Below are 19,790 nucleotides of genomic sequence, written 5' to 3' on the forward strand. Positions count from 1 at the left end.
GGCTGTTTTGGCAGCAAAAGGGAGACCAACACAATATTAGGCAGGTGGTCATAATGTTATGCCTGGACAGGGTAGATAGATAGATAGATAGATAGATAGATAGATAGATAGATAGATAGATAGATAGATAGATAGATAGACAGACAGACAGGCATAACATTGTATAGGCTAATACTAACAAGTTAATATTAAGTTGAAGGAACATCGAAAAATGCATTGCCTGAAAAGGGCTTTAGATGAAGTAGCAAAGAAAGGGAGAGAATTAAAAAGAGAGAGAGAGAGAGAGAGAGAGAAGAAAAGAGAAAAGGAAGAAAAAACACTGTTCTAAGGACTTATATCTTTATTTTTCTTATCAATTCTTAAAGGAGAAAAATCACATTTTGTTATGCCATGTTATATTAGTAGTAGTAGTAGCAGTGATAGTAGTAGTAGAGGTAGTAAACGTTTAGTATTTAGTTTAGTAAATTGTAAATAGTAAATTTAGTTTAGTGTCCTGGAGAAATGATATTTCATATACAAGCTAAATAGGAGAATGAGACCCATTTGACTAGACTAAAAGTAGTGGTAGTAGTTGTGTTATCTATCTTATGTATTATTAAGTGTTTAGTTATATATCTTTTATTCAATATCTTAATTCAAAAAAGTTCTGTCTTATGTAGAAAGTACACTACATTTTCTAAAGTTTGTGTACGCCTGATCATTACACAGATATCTGTTCCTTCCCCCAAACTGTTCCTACATGTCTTTATATGATGTGGCATTAAACTTTTCCTTTAGCTGGACTAAGAACTAAGACGAGACATGTTCCATCATGACAATGCCTTATACACAAATCGGATGAAGTAGATCTCAGGCATCCTGCACAGAGCCCTGACCTCAGCCCCATTGAACGCCTATTGGTTGAATTGTAATGCCGAATTCACCCTAGACCTCCACACCCAACACCAGTACCTGATCTCACTAAAGCTCTTGTGGATTAATGAACACAAATCCCCACAATCACACTCCAAAATCTAGTGAAAGTTTGGAGGTTAATATAACAGAAAATGAGGAATAAATGTGTGTGATGACTCCAAATTTTTGGCCATTTAGTGTATATGGTTGGAATAAACTTTTCCTCCTATTTGATACATTTATGAAATATTCTGTGTATTTATAATTACTGATTGTTTTAATACTGTAATTTGATTCATCTTTTTCATATTTTCTACATAAATCAGTTTGATCGGTATATACACTATATTGCCAAAGGTTTTGGGAAACCCCTCCAAATCATTAAATTCAGGTGTTGGGCTTGGCCTCTTAGTTCCAGTGAAAGGAACTCTTAATGCTTCAGCATACCAAGACCTTTTTGGACAATGCTGCAGCACTTTAGTCCTTTATTCTTTCTCTGGAATTATCCTCTTTTTAAGAGCTAACAGCGAACCATGACTTTATGCCCTTATGTCATAAGACTAACAATAATACATCACCAAATTAGCCCAAGGATGCTCTACGCACATCCGGGATGTTTGCAGTATGAAGTTAATGTGTCTCAGGATGGAGTTTTACATTTGTGAGAGGAATGGTCAAAAATTCCCATAAACACACTCCTAAACCTTGTGGAAAGCCTTCCCAGAAGAGCTGTTATAGTTGCAAAGAACTCCATATTAAATTCATGTGCATGTAAAGGCAGACGTCCCAAATCTTTCGGCAATATAGAGTATGTATAAACATTAAGATATTATTATTATTTTACTTATTCTTCTTCCTCCCCTTATCATTAATATTAGTAGTAGTAGCTGAAGTAGTAAAATCTTGTCTGTGTGATTAAATTCTAAGCATATAGACAATATTCATTATAAATAAAAATGAAATCATGAGCACAACGATTCAGAATAGAAAGCCAGTATATTGTATATTAATAACCAGGTGCCTGTGTATTTCACCAGCTGTAGCTCCAGCAGTGTGAGGTATCATCAGTGTGTTAACACTCTTAGAGGCACTAAACATAGCGTTGGTACAGTAAGGCTCTGCTCGAAACGCACGGTTTTATACAGGATTCCTGAGCAGCAACACAGTCCAAATATACAGGTTTCCAGCAGCATTAACATCAACACCACACACGAACACTACACACATATGCATAACTGTCACACATTCTTAGAGTTATGCCTTGTAATATATGTTAATGTGAGGTATAATACTACAAAAATGCAGTCTCCGTATGGCACGTCATTATACCATTGTATGTCCACACAAAAGATCTGCAGTGTTTTCAACCAAAGGCAGGAAGAAAAAAAAACGTATAATCCTTGCAAAACACTTGAGCTGAACGGGAAGCGTGTTGACTGTATGTTTGTAAAAAGAGGTCAATAAGGTATTTGCATGGTAAATGTGGAAGTTTGTTTCCCCAGCTCTCACACACACCGACTTATTCGAACAAAGACTGGAAAAAAATGCCTAACAATTTCTATGAAGGCTGTCAAATGAGAGAATGAACAGAATGCATTCATAAGGCATTATAAGCATTTAAAATGATTTCTGAAAATGTATTACAATTTATAGCCAATTCATTAGGCAGGATGCATTTTTACATCATGCATTAAAAGTATGGTTATCATTCTATTATCAGTGATAATAAATGCCAAAGAAAATAAATGTTATAGTAGTGAATTTCTATCGTAAAATAATACGATACAGTGAGCAAGCCGAGATTCATAGCGGATGAGAGTTAACCCCTCGGTGACTGGGTTGCTTCCCTGCCTGCATGCATGGGACTCAAACCCGGACAACGTATTATGTGCACTACTTATTCATAGTAAGCATGTATGATTCTCTACATAATAAAGAAATAAATTGCATATTTAAAATCTTGCCTTATGAATGCATTTCAACTATATCAATGTATGAATGAATGTACAGATCATTATAAATGCTAGAAAGTGTTACTGAAAAACATTTGTGCTCGTAGAAGGAAAATAAAGTGCAGTGTCTAAACACATGCATACCATGCACAGGTGGAAAGTGAAACTAAAATAAAGAAAAGAAAGTATTACAGAATATATTGATATCATCCTAAAAAGTCATCATTAACTCAACATGAATGAATCACAAACAATGTTATAATAATCTAATGAAGCTTCCGACTCAAGATTCGCTTGAATTGTCTGTGCTTTACAACTGGCGCATGCAGGGTCCGCTTTGGCACGCAACACATCGATCTGCACACCTTCCTCGACTTCATACTCAACAACTCTACCCTGTCTCGATTTCAGCAAACATTTACTATTTACAAGGAACTTCATCGTTAACCGGGTGACGGAAAACAGTGATGGAAGATCGTCACCCGTTCAGCACACCAAGCTTTATATTCCTCACACTATACAGTATGCACTTGCTCAGAAATACATTCATCTGGTACATAAAATGTGTTAATATTCAGCTACATCTACTTTTTTTTTTCCCCCGCAACGTCACTTCACACTTAACTCTGTACATTTTTTTTAAATCCTTTGAAAGAATCATAACCATTTTTGCAACACTTTCAGGATTATCCGACCGTATAAGATGGCGTACGACTGGTGTAGTTCCCCTAGACGTTCTGTGTAGTTGTGAGATACTTAACTGAACTGGATTACATACAAATATGACACTGAAAAGCTTCTGACATGAAGCAGATGTCCAGTTCACTTTCGATTCAAGAAAGTTTTTCCTTTTAAGCTGATGTTACAGTGCAAATTGAGTCACTGAGCACTCTGGATGTTTCTGCATATATGAAGTCACTGTATCGTGAGCTTGTTGCTACATTATCAAGTGCACATGGCACAAACACTACTACACGCTTTACTATATGCTAATTTGATTGTAGAACAGGCGTTCCCAGAGGGTTTATATGTAGTAGAGCGTTTCATTGTGTGCATCGCTTCACTCACTATATAAAATTCCACTCCCTAATTCTAAAAGGTTACTACAGCAGTGTTAGCGACATCATCAGCAGACATGGGAACTGACTTTTTTCTTAAATATACTGAACTTCTATCCGATCTGGCTATTGTCATGTACAAAATATATAAATATTTGCCTGTTATTGGAAAGCTACGTTCAATATCTTCTACACAAACCTGCATGGTGGATTTGCAAAGAACAAATGTGTGTGATTTTTGATATGAAGTTTTCTGTGAGGAGAATTTGATTTAGCATTTACGTAGTGTCTGTATTTTGTAATGGTCAAGCTTCAGATTTTTAAAACTTTTCTAAAATGGAAAGCTTTAGTAGGAAGTCTCACTGATGTTCCACAACACTGAAAGTAACTATAACTGAAAAAAAAAGAAAAGAAGTATGGCCTGTCGCTCTTCAATAAATATACTGGGACAGCAGAAAAGCATTCATCAGTCCGACATTCCCTAAGCCACATTCATGGCTGTACAAGTCAAGAGAGCAAAAATGTCTGTGCTGTCTCTGAGGGGATGGTGTTGTACTCTCTCTCTCCCCTGTCAATCACAGCGACAGTGGCTAATCATAGGCTACTGTGAGCTCGTGCATGTGGAAAAGGGCGGACAGCCCTTCCTCCGAGTTTGTCATTCCACCTCACTGAGCAGCAGTTCAAAACTGATGCGGTCGGCTGGCACGTGTCTCAAAGAAGCGTGCGATAGCCTTCACCCTTCCTGGTTCGTAGCTGATTAGTGCAACTAAAGACTAAAATTAGGGAGAAATACATATATCATATGTATATTATAAAATATATTTTTGTTAGATTTGGAAAACTGACTTCGAGATAAAACGCTGATGTTGTAAAACGTCCGACTCTGGGGTGGTGCACAGAACTCCGCGTTGCATCGCACCACCATGTCATTGATTATTTTCCTAGAACAGCTCACCCTTATTCTTACGTCTTCGTTGTTAGGCTGTAACTCGAGAGCTAAGCAACTCTTCTGTAGTTTTGGTTAAGCAGGCCTGTTTGGTTACAGGAATGTAACTAAAATGTAAATGTTGATCTGGAAGGCTTTACTCTTTAGATTGCATTTAATCTGAGGTAAAATATTGACTGGTGCTCGGTTATTGATTAAGAAAAGTAAATGCAGCTCAATAATACCAAAACTCTAATACCATGAGTGATAATCTATGCTACAATGTGTAATAAGAAAGAATGCTTCATCAGTAGCTACATCAATAGAGCCCAGATCACTCATTACAGGCTGACGCATTAAACACAAAGGCGCACGGAAATTTCTAAAGGAATGGACGATTTTGCCTCGGATGCAACTTGAATGCAACTGTCTGACTCACTGAACGATATTTACACCTGGAAATTTATACCTACGCCTTATAAATAACTTTTCATTATTAATTCCATTCAGTTGAGTATCCAACAGACACAACCTCCACGCTTACACCTTTCATCTCAGCCAATCCTTATCGCTCGGTGCTGAATTTGTGCTGTATATTGTTGCATATAGTTCTTATATCTAGTAACAGGCACAGCAGGAGTTGGAAGCTCGGAGTGCCAGGCTGGCTACAGATTTCACGGCACAGGTTGTCAACTTGTGACACGTTCCCGCACTGGAGATGTAGGTGGAGGCCAGCCGGTGAAGCCTCTTGGCCCCGAAGGCATTATAGTGGCCAGGCATGACCTGGTCTACTTCCTCCTTGTCCACCATCTCGACCAGCCTCTGGCAGCTGCGCACGTAGTCACCGACGGCGCTGTAGGGCAGCCAGTCGATCATGGAGCCGTCGTAGACCACGTCTCCACTGAACAGTATTTTGTTGTCCTTGTCATGGAGGCAGATGCTGCCTCTGGAGTGACCTGGCATGTGGAGTACAGTCAGCTGCCGGTCTCCAAGGTTGATGACATCACCTAGAAAAAAAAAACGAGAGGAACAAGGTAGTACAGCAACAGGATATGAGACTGCATTGCAGCACTGACACAGCACAAGCTGCATTGACCAGAGCACAAATTATTAGGGAAACGGAAATCAGGTTATGTAACGCAACACGGCTAAAAACATAGACGTTGCTTTCTGTTCATTTTGCATCTATAAATAATAAAAGAGAGAACGGAAAGCAAATCTGTTGCTTTAGAAATAATACAAGTATTACAGCATAAGTAATACAAGCTTGCATCTTATGACTCCAAAAACAAACTTTAACTAAAATTGAAATGCATTGACATAAGAATGGTGTGAACACAGTGGGAAAAGAGTGCATTTTTCTGTGCATGTTTTTCACGTGTACCAAAAACATGTTGGTAGGTGGATTGGAGGTGTGAACGAGTATGTGTGTGTTTGTGTGTGTGTGTGTTTGTGTGTGTCTGTGTGCGTGTTGGCCAGAAATAGACTGAGGTCACATCGACAGTGTGATTATTACCACCTCACACCCGGTGTTGCCAGTTTCAGGTTCTGGATCCACCTTAACCTTGATCAGGATAAAATGGTCAATAAAGATCCATTGGGTTGAGAACTGAACAGTGTGAATTAAGGCTGCATTTTAAAAATAATAAATAAATAAATAACACAGATGCCCTGACTATTTATCAGAGATTCATGTCAAGAACTGCTGTGCTTCCATACCGGAGGTGGTACACGCTTGGCACATGACTTACTGCAGCCCAGATGTGAATCTGGCCAAGACTACAATCTGTCCCCTGGGCCTAATTCAGTGCACCTCTTCTACCGATTCTATAATTACACTACATCAGTGACGTCCATAGAGAACTACTATTTTTAAAGCATTTGGAATCTGGCTTTGATAAACACCCTTACTGATAAGGTGAATGTGAATACATGTGGAATTTGGGTTGGACCTGAATTCTGAAGGAAGGTTGATAACCAGTGCATTAGCTCATTTCTCTTAGTATTACTTCGTTCTTCAGCATTGGATCATAACAAAATCAGATGTGCTTTGTAATGTGGAGAGCTGGTGTAATTGATTTACCAACCATTCTGCGGTATAATTCTATAGCCTACTGTCTCAATACAATTCAGACAGATAAGAAAACCACATTAGGCAGTCAGCTTGGTTCTCGGACCACGTCCATGCTTCTTTAATATTTCTCTAATTCAATTGAGTTCGATTCTATCACAGGTCAAGCAAGGGTGCTCGAGATCAGAGGCGCCCAACTAGAGAAACGGTGGAACTACACTGAGATCATACAGAGACGGATTTTTTTTTTTTTTTTTACAAACAAACAAAAAAAACATAGCATGTGATCATTTTTTATTTTTTTCATAACGTTTTCAAGTAGGGCAGCATGATGGCACAGCACTTAGCACTGCCATGGTCGCACATCGCCAGCTATTATACTAAGATGGTGTCGTTTCTGTATGTGAACAGGATTCCCAGTTTCCTCCCAAAAAACATGCCAGTGGGTAGATGAGGGACTCTAAATCCCTCAAGGTGTAAATGAGTGTGTGAATGTGTGTCCGCATGCTGCCCTGAGACAGACGGACATCTCATCCAGGGTGTATTCCTGCCTCATTCACTGTTCTGGGGAGAGGCTCTGGATCAATGCATGACTGACTAGATACTGAAGGTGAATGAATAATCGCAACTACATGAATATTGGCAGGATTAGACATTCAATTTCCTTTGAAGTACTACTACTATTACTACTAGTACTATTACTAATAATGTAAATGAGCAATGGTTTAGGAACAGTGAAAGCCAACAACTGACGTCAACACTACAAGATGCAAAAAGAAAGAAATATGTTGTAGTAAAGGGTTTTAGAGAATAATTTGACTAGGTGAGCATTATAAATAACATCACAACAATATAATATCTTGTCGATATCAGAGTAAGCACACGCCTGTGGATGTGTGAAACGTCTGCAGGCTGCCGGTGATGTGGGTCTGATGCTATTGGTTCACTTCTCACTGCATCAGCACCGGATGAAACACAGCTGGGTGAATCTAACGCTGCACTCTCATGCATAACACTACACACCTTCCTGTAGTATGTGGGTGGGCTGCACCGGTTTCACTCTGTACTGCCTGGCTGTCCAGCCCGGAGACGGATTCTCCACGATCTCTCTGTCGGACAGCCATGTCACCGTCTCGAAGTTGTCTCCGTTGGCCAGGGCATCGACCTCGGCCTCGTGCACGCCCACCTGTTGGAACTGGTGCAAGCCGCCCGAGTGGTCGAAGTGCACATGCGTCCCGATCGCCAAAAGCGGATTTTTCCGCTTGGCGTCGTCTCCCAGCAGGCCTTTAGCGCTAATATACTCTGGCAGACTGCGGAGGCCGAGGCCAGCGTCGATCAGCACGTCCTGGTGAGATCCGCGAATCAGCCAGATGTTAGCTCTGTTCCCCGATGCGTAAAAACGCTCCTGGATCCAAAACAGGCCGTTTTCGAGCGACTTGTGCGCATACCAGTCCGTCGCGGACATCACAGTGCATGTACGTTGATGAGGATTACGAACCAAGACAGATTAACCCCAGACACTAGAACAGAAACCCGTGTGAAGGGTGCAGCACACCGAAATACCTCCTTCTCCCTAACTGGTGCTTGATAGAAGCTGTGCTAGAGTGACGTAAACAGGAAGCGAAATATTGATTGGTTGAAATTACGGTAAGCCCCACCCACAACAGATTGGTAGAAATTACCAGCAGGCGGTGTCACAGGCTTAATACATTTTATGTGGGTCGAAATAAACCAGCTTGTTTGGTTGGTTTTGCAAACGTGCCACTATTTTTGTTTAAGCTGCTGTAAAAAAAAAAAATAAATAAAAGTATTTTTCTTTAAGATATCTACAGGGAAGCATGGCAGGTAAAGGCAGAGGAATAGCAGCTTTTACATTCAACATAGAGGTACTGGGTCTCACCAGAGGATCCATGCCTGAGAGTCAGCGTGGTCCACAAGCCTTGTTTCCTGTGAGTTGTTCACAAAATCCCAGTTTGTACTAGTTTCTGTATCCTAATATTCCAGTATTAGAATAAATTTGTTCCCTATACCCTTAGATCTCTTTGTGGCCACAGAGTTTGATGCTCTGCTAAACTGGATTTTATGTGTTCCACAGCAAGTGGAGTTTAAACCAGTGCCTCTAAAGGCTGGTGAAGATGAAGACTACATGTTAGCTTTGAAACAAGAGATTAGGGGGAGAATGAAAGGCCTACCTTTCAACATAAAGCCGTTCTCAGGCAGGAATGGTGGGTTGAGCTCTGACGGCTTGAATCACAGTAACACAATGCACCATGGCTTTCATTAGCAGCACTTAAAGACTGCTCACTGATCTGCACATGGAGCACATTAAGTGTTTTTGGATCGGTGTGCACACCCCTAAGGATATTGGCCTCTATTTTCATTATAGACTTAAGTGAATAGATCTCAAGTATTTTGAAACAATTGGAAGAAAAAAAGTTGTCATGGTTCTTGTTGTTTTGTGTTTTGTTTTTTTTTCAGATGTGGAACGGTATAAAGAAAAATATGTAAGAGAATGCCAGAAAATTGAGGATGAAGAATGGACCCCAGGTAACATCTACAGTATGAATAGAGCATATGATGTGATTTGGTCATTTCACATTTAGCCTAAATTTGTTTGCAGACTGGAACCGTCTTCCAAAGGAGCTAATGCCTCAGAAGAAGAAAATAAGAAAGAAAATGGGTAAATGTATGAATTAATACACATACTATATTGGCAAAAGTGTTGTTTTCAGAGGTAAGGCTTGGCTCCTTAGTTTCAGTGTAAGGAACTCTTAATGCTTCAGCATACCAAGACATTTTGGACAATTTCATGCTCCCAACTTTGTGGGAACAGTTTGAGGATGACCCCTTCCTGTTCCAACATGACTGTACACCAGTGCACAAAGCAAGGTCCATAAAGACATGGATGAGTGAGATTGGTGTGGATGAACTTGACTGGCCTGCACAGAGTCCTGACTTCAACCTGATGGAACACCTCTGGGATGAATTAGAGCAGAGACTGTGAGCTGTTCCAAAACTAGGGTGTGCGCCTTTACATGCACATGAATGTAATATGGAGTTGTTCCACCTTTTGAGCTATAACAGCGTCGACTCTTCTGGGAAGGCTTTCCACAAGGTTTAGGAATGTGTTTATGGGAATTTTTGACCATTCCTCTAGAAGTGCAATTGTGAGGTCAGACACTGATGTTGGACTAGAAGGCCTGGCTCATAGTCTCTGCTCTAATTCATCCCAAAGGTGTTCTATCAGATTGAGGTCAGGACTCTGTGCAGGCCAGTCAAGTTCCTCCACACCAAACTCACTCATCCATGTCTTTATGGACCTTGCTTTGTGCACTGGTGTACAGTCATGTTGGAACAGGAAGGGGTCATCCCCAAACTGTTCCCACAAAGTTGGGAGCATGAAATTGTCCAAAATGTCTTGGTATGCTGAAGCATTAAGAGTTCCTTTCACTGGAACTAAGGGGCCAAGCCCTGAAAAACACCTGAATTCAGTGATTCGAGAGGTGTCCCAAACATTTGCCAATATAGCATAACTGCATTTGTATTTTATTTCTAAATAAGATGGGAAATCATTTTTACAGATCCAAAGAAACCCAGAAAGATTTCAAACAAAGAGCAGGAGGATGTGCTGTCTAAACTGGATGTAAGTTTGATTATTACCAAATTATATTTATTGCAAACCTACACTCACAGGAAGTGAAAAATCCTTGAGGATTCTTAAATGTTCTTAGCTTTCTAAACTGGTTCTAACTGGAACTCTGTCTGATGGTATAAATACTTTGCTTTCTACTGCATTTCACAGAGATGCATTTTAATCCTTCTAAATTTAGTACTTTGTACATTTCTGTAGCCCAAGTCTAAATTAAATTAAGCATTTCTTTCTTTTACTCAATGAAGAGCTTTAAAGCCCAAACCTGAATGAATGGGTTTCATTTACTACATGTGTTGTGTATTTTAAAGGAGCTTGAAAATAAGGGCGATAAATCTGACGAGGAGAAGGAAAAGGAAGAAAAGAAGGCTGATGAAGAGGAAGAAGTTGAAGGAGACGAATATGATGAAGAGCTTGAAGAGGTAAAAGAAATGATTAGATCTTAGAGTGAACTCAAATCATTGACTATGATAAATCAGGCATGAACAAATCTGACTGTAAATTGAGAAATGCATATCAATTAATCATTTGAGCTTAAATATAAGAGAATACATTTTAATCTCCTTAAAAATAGAATTTCTCTGCCTTAGGCTCTTAGCTGTGAATAACAAAAGACTGTTGAATACAGTATACAACCTCATATTTATAGCCATGAAAAATGGGACAGTAAGAAAGTCCCTGAGAGCTCTTAAAAATGTATAGAGGAAAATACTATAGTTCAAATATTATTGCAGAAACAAGTACTTTTGAAGCGTCCTAATAATTTTGGAGTTGATTGGATGACAAACGAACAGCCAATGTTCTACTATATGAATATACTGGAGTGCTAGTACAGAAAATTTCAGCTAGTCGACCTTCAGAAATGTTTTAAAATGCTCATGCTGAAATTTACTCTCACCAAATCTGATTTATGGCTGATTGTATTTCGAGAACAGAGAGAGCACCACTCCAGCAGTGTGGTCAGTTTCGGCCTGTAACAACCTGAGGGGTGATGGATATAGGCACATACACACCCGTCTGATTATGCACTGTGTAATTGTAGAAGAGCATTTATTTGTATGCAATTTTGCTTTATCAGTACTGTAACTGCTGTGACAGACCCATAAACTGACCTGAGATTCATTTTAGACAGATGTGTTAAACTGCATACTGGAGCACACTGGTCACTAAACTTGACATTCTTTTGTCAGGAGAATGACTACATAGATACCTACTTTGAAGATGGCGATGAATACGGAGCAGGCAGCGATGACAATATGGATGAAGCCACATATTAATCAATAATAATCAGAAGATCCTGGCATCCGGAGGAGAAATGGAAATTGTAAATAATTTAATTTAACTATTTAAACGTCCTATCATTTAAGATATCTACACCCTAATGTCCTGTTACCTACAAATACAGATTAAAATACACGAAAAGTAATAAAATATAATTCATTTATTTTCAACCTGCAACTACATTCTACAGGCCGAAGGCACATACCGCTGAAATTCATCCTTTAACAAAAATGGTCATGGTTAAAGAGAGTACAACGTGAATTTTTCACAAGTATTATACAGTTCACATCACTTCAAGAGTTAAAGATTTCAGCATTGTAGTTGGCAAACAGACCTTTCAAGCAAAGTTAAAAAGAAAGTATCACCATCAATACTGTTTTTGCAATTACACTTATTTTCTAGAATAAATTAGTGTGTACATCCCTGACAAAAGGGACACGAGTCATCCCTGTGACATTCTGAATACACGTTTGGGCTCAATGCTGAGGCAAAGATTATGTTTATTATGGTTTTGTCACACATGGGGTAAAAACTGTGCAAAACGCATGACAGAAATTGCCTAAAGGACTGAGTCAGAGTGTTCACGCTCCGTGCCGGAGCAGTTCCAATGGCACCACTAATGCACAATTAAGTGCAGTTATGGCATGGCAGCTTCAGATTTGTATCACAGAATGTATATTCATTTCATGTGAAAGGATGAATTCAATAGATTTGAACCAAACACCCAGGCAATTCAGAACAGGACAGACGTACAGTAATATGAAAATGGTGGAGTTGATAATTATCATCTTCAGCTTGTTTAGTCTAATCATAGATTTACTTTAAGAGTTGATTGTGATAAAGGCATTGACCAATTAAACCAGTCAGCTTAACTGAACCGATTAACGTTCAAATCTGTTGAAACTTAACCTGAAACTAGTTGTTTAAACAATATGCCAATACCAAGAAGGCATTACTGTGCATCCATATATCTCACAGAGGATACACTTTTAATCTTAGCCTTGATATCTGCATGTCAAGCACTTGTTCACAAAATCACTGCCTCCTCCATAGTGAATGGTTCAAAAATATTGAACATGTCCCTTTAAAGTTAAACTTTTATCAATTCAAAAGTGGTTTTGTGTACAAGTCCTTAAGAAAAAAAGTCATCAAAACTAACATGCTGGTCCACGTCATCCTCCTATGTTTTCTGTTCCTGTCCCAGAACAGATGCTGGATGTTCAACAACTGGATGTATGAGGGAATCTTGGTGAGGAACAGCCTGAGCTTCGGGCAGACCAGGCGCATCAGCAAAGTTTGGGAGCGTAGGCTCGGGCCTGATAGACTCTGTAGTAGTGTGGTGGCTAACGTCCGCTTTCATCAGCACCTCATAGTATAGTAGGTAAAACACCGGTGTGATGATGCCCACCACGAGCATAATGGCAACCGCAGTCCACCACCTCATACCCCAGTCCGCTCCGTAGTAAGGATCCTTCTTTCCTGCGGGCCTACGCTCTGCCTCACCCTGTACAGGCTGCTGGGAGTTCAGCGAGGACACCACCTCGCTCAGACTGCTTCTGGACGGGTTGGTGTATTTGACTAGAAGCTCAATGTCCTTGTCCTTCTCCTGCAGGAAGCACTCCACACTGTCGGTGGAGGAGGAAGAAGAGGGAGAGGAGTCCGCGGATCCTGTGCTCGGAGGGATCTCTGGGACTCTGCGAACACCGCTGGGAGAGCTGGATTTGTGCGGAGCCGTGCTGTGTGTTTCCGTGAACAAGCTAAACTTCTTCACAGGGATTTTGATGGACCTCAAGGCGAAGAAGTCCTGCTCTGTCAGGAGATTGTTAGCCCTCTTTAGATCAGCGACCTGAGGCAATGCAACACACCATGTTAGTTACAGGTATCAGTAGGGATACAGCAATACCCCCCACCACAACATTGCACACTTTTAATACTCTTCAATACAGACACTGATGAACTCAGTAACCTACTTAGTATTAAGCAATCAGGGAATCATGCAACATTATTTAGCTCAGTAGGTGCATCACAATTTACATACTTATGCACTATGCCATTTTTTAGTATAAATAGTGTGAGTAGTGAAGTGTGTTCATACTGAAAATCCCAACAAGTAATGCACTTCAAATACCCAAATTAACAGGGAATATTTATACAGAAGAAAGGTGTAGTATTCAGTGTCATCTACTGGTAAACAGCAGAAACAGACCTGGTGGTTGACGTGTTCTCTGGCGTTTTGGCGAGTTTATTACAGAAAGGATTAACTAAATTACGGAGGAAGGAACTGTCACAGAGTGTCTGTGTTAGGCATGTGTTTATCAAAACGGAACAGAACGAACTTTAAGATCAAAACAAAGGACATCACGGCCATAAGATGAGGTCATTAACGAATAGAAGCACATTGAGCGTGCCAAGATATATTCAGAACGTATTAATTTAACCAAAAAACAAACAGACGTGTTGAATGTTGGTCACTTCATGCACTCAACACTCAAAGCTTTGTTTATATAGTGGAAGAGGGGCGGGGCTAACAGGCACTGACCCTGGATGAGAAACATTTTCAAGATGGTCAGTGATGCTTTGCGGGACATGACATCTTACATATGTCTTAAATTAGCTTATATGTTGTGACTTATTTTTATATATTTTGCTAAAGCACGCAGAGTCGCGTTACATGCGTTTGATGTCGTTTGCCATCGCGTGGGAAACTATTGAAACTTCTGGTTATTAAGAAAAACTTCCATTTTAAACAATAATACACTTCATACACTAGCCAGAAGAGTGTATAGTGTGTCATATGGGACACAGCTAGAATCTTTAATATTGCTGATCTGAGCAGACAGAGCAGTATCAGCGAGTGTAGCCATTAATAACGAGTGCAAGCTGCTGTGAACTTGCACATTGATTCTGGAGCAAAGTCCCTTTCTCAGTGCTCACAGAACTGCAACAGATTTTCTGCATGCTCAGGCCTCTTCACTCTACTTGCAAATGATTTTACATGCACAGAAAGCACTGTATGCCTTTTACATGTACATGCATAACACTGTATTTTAATGACCATGCTCACTGATGCTGACCAGTGTGCTCAGGATCGCCCTCTATCAAATATACTCTTTAAACAGTAGCCGTTTTATCATTTTACTTGTAGGAATATAATCCAGTTCCTCCTTTTGATATTTTCTCAGAGTTGTCTGTTCGTTACAATCACACAAAGTGTCACATGGTACATCCAACTAATACCTGGACTGCTATCATTGTGTCCTATAGTCATCACATCTGTGTGCTCCGTCTGTGTTAAATAATCTACTCGTGTTACACATCGCGGTGTTGACTTACAGAGCAGAAATACTGCAGCGAAATGCTAATCAGCGTGTCTCCCTCCTTGACGTCCCTCATCACGTATACAATGTCATCCTTTCTCTCTCTGGAGGTACTGCGCCGGTGCCTGTCCCTGCCTCTGGAGCGGAGCTCGTAGCTCTCGCCATCCTCCTCAGAGCACTCCGTCTCGGAATTGTTCCCGAAGATATAAGTGTGACCTCCAGTTACAGGCTGCATCGTCGTAGCTGACTGGAAGCCATTATATTGGTTTCTTCCAGTCATTTTCTTCCTGTTTGCAAAAGAATACAATATAATATAAAACACAACATGCCTGAATTCTTTTACAGTTTTAAGACAGTGTTCAACTCGCACATTATTTAGATAGCACAGCACTGTTAAATATTAAATCTGATTGGTCAGAAGGTGCTGATTTATTTAATTTTCTACATCATCTGCTCTGACATTAGTACCACTTTTACTTCTAACCACAAGTTTATATGAATGTGCTCATTCTTGTACATTTCTCCTGGTTTCTTTGTAACATAAGCTGCAGGGTTTTTTTCCCCACTCTGTTGTTGCTTTATTAAGTGCAGAACAGACAGAAAAAGTTGAGGCTGCTGCAGAAACAACTTTCAGTTGCTATTAGGATAACAGTAACTAACTTCACAGATGTTCTATAACAATAAATCTAACTACACTATGTTGCCAAAAGTTTTGGGACACCCCTCCAAATCATTGAATACAGGTGTTGTTTTTCAGGGGTTGTGCCTGGCCCCTTAGACACAGTGAAATGAACTCTTAATGCTTCGGCATACCAAGACATTCTGGACAATTTCATGCTCCCAACTTTGTGGGAATAATTTGGGGATGACCCCTTCCTGTTCCAACATGACTGCACACCAGTGCACAAAGCAAGGTCCATAAAGACACAGATGAGCGAGTTTGGTTTGGTTTAATTTCTGCAGTAAGACAAACAACTTGTTATAGGAAAATAATCAACATCACAGCGTGTCTCAAGAGTTTTAACTTAATAGTAAAAAAAAAAAATTAAACTGATATCAGTTCTCTCTTACTAAATGTGCTAGAATTATATCTTCCTCATTGCACACATCTAAATCATTGCACTCATTGTACATAACTCCTCTGTATACTGTTTACATATTTAATTATCATGGTATACAATACCTTCTTTTTTCTTTGCACCACTACAATCACTTGCTCATTTGCACTCATTGCATTTACCTCCCTCTGTATACTGTTATATATGCAAATTATATATTTTTGTATATTGCTTATATATGCTAATTATTTATTGTTATATACTTATTATATATGCTAATTATTTGCACTGCGAAATGCACTTCTGGTTAGATGCTAACTGTGTTTCGTTGCCTTGTACCCACATGTGCAGTGACAAAGTTGAATCTAATCTAATCTAATCTAGAACTGTCCTCTGGTAACTCTTAAATCTTAACTGTCTTCAGTCACTGAGCTGCTTTTTGGATCGTCTGTTGTCATCTTTACTGCCTCGGTCTTCCTGACATATAGAGGATATATAGAGGACATATAGAGAACTCTATATCTACCAGATTGCTTGGCAGAAATGGTCAGATTTCACAGATCTAAAGTAAACATGGAGAGAGATTCTGTTACACAGATCTAAGCTGTCATGGAGTATTTAATATTCTACCAAATATAAGGAAATGAGAAAGCTTTAGCAGGTCAGCTGTGTGTGTGTGTTTACACTAACCTTAAACCTTGGAACTAAAATGTGGACTTATATATATATATATATATATACATACATACATACAGACCTAGTCATACAATACCTCCTTCAAACCCAGAGACCTTCATGTTTTATCACAAATCTTTGACTTTTTTCTCTTCAGTTCATCATGCTGTATGTTTTGGTTATCCTTTTACAGAATACTCCCGCATGTTTTAGCCAAGAAAACAAAGGAAATGCAAACCTTTGCACTTTGCTTTGCAAGAGAGATTTTCCCCCACAAGGTTTATTCCGGATCTGTGGGTTTTAAGTGTCATGTGCTGTTTCAAATGTCATTTCCTATATGTTATAACTCAGACATTTACATTTTATCTTTCTGAGTGTTTAACAAGAGCGGCTACATTAGTTCTGGGCTCTAGATAGTACATCACCAAAGAATATTATATACTAAGTGAAAGATCCTGACCCTGATGAACCTTGGTTCATCAACTATTCATTAACTGCTCTGTGGAATATTTCTTTACTGTTGGGGGTTTTTTGTTGTTGTTCATGTTTATTTCCACAGCAACTTTCAGGACACAAAACAAAACAAAGAGAAAGGAACTGGAACAGTATTCAGGAACAATGGAAATGGTGTGGCTGGCTCAACTCAAACTCACAATAACACAAATAATAATAATAATAATAATAATAATAGTAGTAGTAGTAATAATCTATGCTATTCTAGGACAGCAACCCATGGACAACTGTGTCATGCAGCTGGATTTTACTCAGCACAATTATGCTTTCCAAAAGGTTTACACTACGTTTAGTAATTAATGACACGTCATGCTTTGTACTGGTTTATATTTACAGTAAAGCTCTGAGACGACTTGATTCTTGTTATTATTATCATTCAGGTTATTGTGGTCAAACTGTGATTTGAATTAATTTCATCAGAGAAGTGGTTTTACAGAAAATAATCCAAACCTTCATACCAAACTAAAAAAAAAAAAAAAGACTGTGGTCAAATAATAATAATAATAATAATAATAATAATAATGTGCTGCTTTACTTTAAGATTTCATATTTACAAAGAGTAAATCATCTTTATTAAGAGACTAATAGTGAACATTTCAAATGTTATGAATGCCTTTCAGTAACTTGTCGACTTAATTACATTTTATCTTAACTGCCTTCATCCACTGAACAACTGAAATATTTATCAATAATATTTAACATAATATTTATACTGCAGTCTTCCTGATATACACTATGTTGCCAAAAGTTTTGGGACACTCCTCCACATCATTGAATTCAGGTGTTGTTTTTCAGGGGTTGGGCTCCTTAGTTCCAGTGAAAGGAACTCAATGTGTCAGCACGATCAACCAGATAGTTTGGAATAGAAGACTTTTGGGATGAATTAGAGCGGAGACTGTGAGCCAGGCCAAAACTGGGACCTTTACATGCACGTGAATTTAATATGGAGTTGGCCCACCCTTTGCAGCTATAACAGCTTCAACTCTTCTGGGAAGGCTTTCCACAGGGTTTATTGTGGAGTGTGATTATGGGATTTTTTTGACCATTCCTCTAGAAGCGCATTTGTGAGGTCGGGTACTGATGTTGGGCGAGAAGACCTGGCTCGCAGTCTCTGCTCTAATTTCATCCCAAAGGTGTTCTATCAGATTGAGGTCAGGACTCTGTGCAGGCCAGTCAAGTTCCTCCACACCAAACTGTCTTTGTGCACTGGTGTACAGTCATGTTGGAACAGCAAGGGGTCATCCCCAAAAAGTTTGGGAGCATGAAATTGTCCAAAATGTCTTGGTATGCTGAAACATTAAGAGTTCCTTTCACTGGAACTAAGTGGCCGAGCCCAACCCCTGAATTCAGTGATTTGGAGGGGTGTCCCAAAACATTTGGCAATATACTGCCTTGCACGAATTGGATCAAACTTAAAGTTTTATTTACACATGTATCGGTCACAGAAAAGGAAAAAGCTTCCTCTACACGGAAAGGGAAAGTAATATGAGAGAATTTTGGATTCCAGCCTATCGATGTTCAAAGTCTAAACTGGTGATATAATGTTAGAGACGTCGTTGTTTAATAAAACACACACAGGATAAAAGCGAAATCTTTAAAAACAAACCGGAAACACAATTCGGCACCATACAGTTGAACCGTATTTAACAAAATCTAGGCAAATCCGACTCAATGGACGGCTCTACAGGCCCTCGAACCTGGTTAACCAAGTAATCCGTCTACCCAGCTAGTCTAAATCCATTTACACACGGATTAACACCGACTACAAATATCTAGCCATAGCACTTTGTTAGTAACGTCACTAATTCCGAGAGCCAGGTCTACTTTCGGTATACAGGACCCATATCTCTTGCTAGCTAACATTGTTAGCGTTGGATAATCTATCTTAGTTTACTTACCGCCAACGAGCGAGATAATCGATCAGAATGTTTCAACAATATAATCCCAAACATAAACAAAACAACAGGTACCTGATACAGTCGGATGAATTCACCGGTTTGAGCTAAGCCATCCTTCTCGCTAGTCAAAGAGCCGAGTGTACGTTTGTTTAGCTAACTAGCTATCTACGCCACGTCAACACAGACCCAGCGTCATGACGTATGGGGCAGTGGGCGGAGCCGTAAAGGTGAGGCGCCGAGGACAAAGCTGAGGGTTTTTCAGTCACAGAGGATGCTGTGAAGGTGTTACAGCAACAAAACAAACAAACAAACAAAAGAATGAATTAATTAATATCAGTATGCAGATAAGGCACTGTACAGGCGTAGACAGGAATTAATTTGGGATAATTGCATAAGGAAACATACCAGATAAAATCACCACGTGGTCTCAGGTGGATATCAGTAGTAAGAGTGGTGATGGCACGAATTTGTTAATCTTCTAAGACATTAAAAAAGGAAA

General features: G+C 39.5%; 3 protein-coding genes across 3 annotated transcripts; 1 reads left to right on the top strand and 2 right to left on the bottom strand.

The window, feature by feature from the left end:
• Positions 1-1,871: 1,871 nt before the first annotated feature.
• Positions 1,872-8,495, bottom strand: mblac2 (metallo-beta-lactamase domain containing 2). Its single transcript, XM_058374921.1, has 2 exons — positions 7,924-8,495; positions 1,872-5,836 (listed from the first exon to the last, which is right to left on the bottom strand). Exons 1-2 carry the CDS (start codon positions 8,363-8,365, stop codon positions 5,448-5,450), a joined length of 831 nt encoding a protein of 276 aa, XP_058230904.1. The 5' UTR covers positions 8,366-8,495; the 3' UTR covers positions 1,872-5,447.
• On the top strand, positions 8,408-11,934 carry polr3g (polymerase (RNA) III (DNA directed) polypeptide G). The gene is made up of 8 exons (XM_058374922.1): positions 8,408-8,547; positions 8,723-8,849; positions 8,996-9,125; positions 9,379-9,447; positions 9,521-9,580; positions 10,482-10,543; positions 10,861-10,971; positions 11,740-11,934. Exons 2-8 carry the CDS (start codon positions 8,739-8,741, stop codon positions 11,824-11,826), a joined length of 630 nt encoding a protein of 209 aa, XP_058230905.1. The 5' UTR covers positions 8,408-8,547; positions 8,723-8,738; the 3' UTR covers positions 11,827-11,934.
• Positions 11,935-11,972: 38 nt separating this feature from the next.
• lysmd3 (LysM, putative peptidoglycan-binding, domain containing 3) lies at positions 11,973-19,488 on the bottom strand. Its single transcript, XM_058374920.1, has 3 exons — positions 19,364-19,488; positions 15,164-15,434; positions 11,973-13,676 (listed from the first exon to the last, which is right to left on the bottom strand). Exons 2-3 carry the CDS (start codon positions 15,425-15,427, stop codon positions 13,011-13,013), a joined length of 930 nt encoding a protein of 309 aa, XP_058230903.1. The 5' UTR covers positions 15,428-15,434; positions 19,364-19,488; the 3' UTR covers positions 11,973-13,010.
• Between the last annotated feature and the right edge of the window lie 302 nt (positions 19,489-19,790).

Source organism: Hemibagrus wyckioides, linkage group LG22 (assembly GCF_019097595.1).
Source record: "Hemibagrus wyckioides isolate EC202008001 linkage group LG22, SWU_Hwy_1.0, whole genome shotgun sequence".
NCBI lineage: Eukaryota > Metazoa > Chordata > Actinopteri > Siluriformes > Bagridae > Hemibagrus > Hemibagrus wyckioides.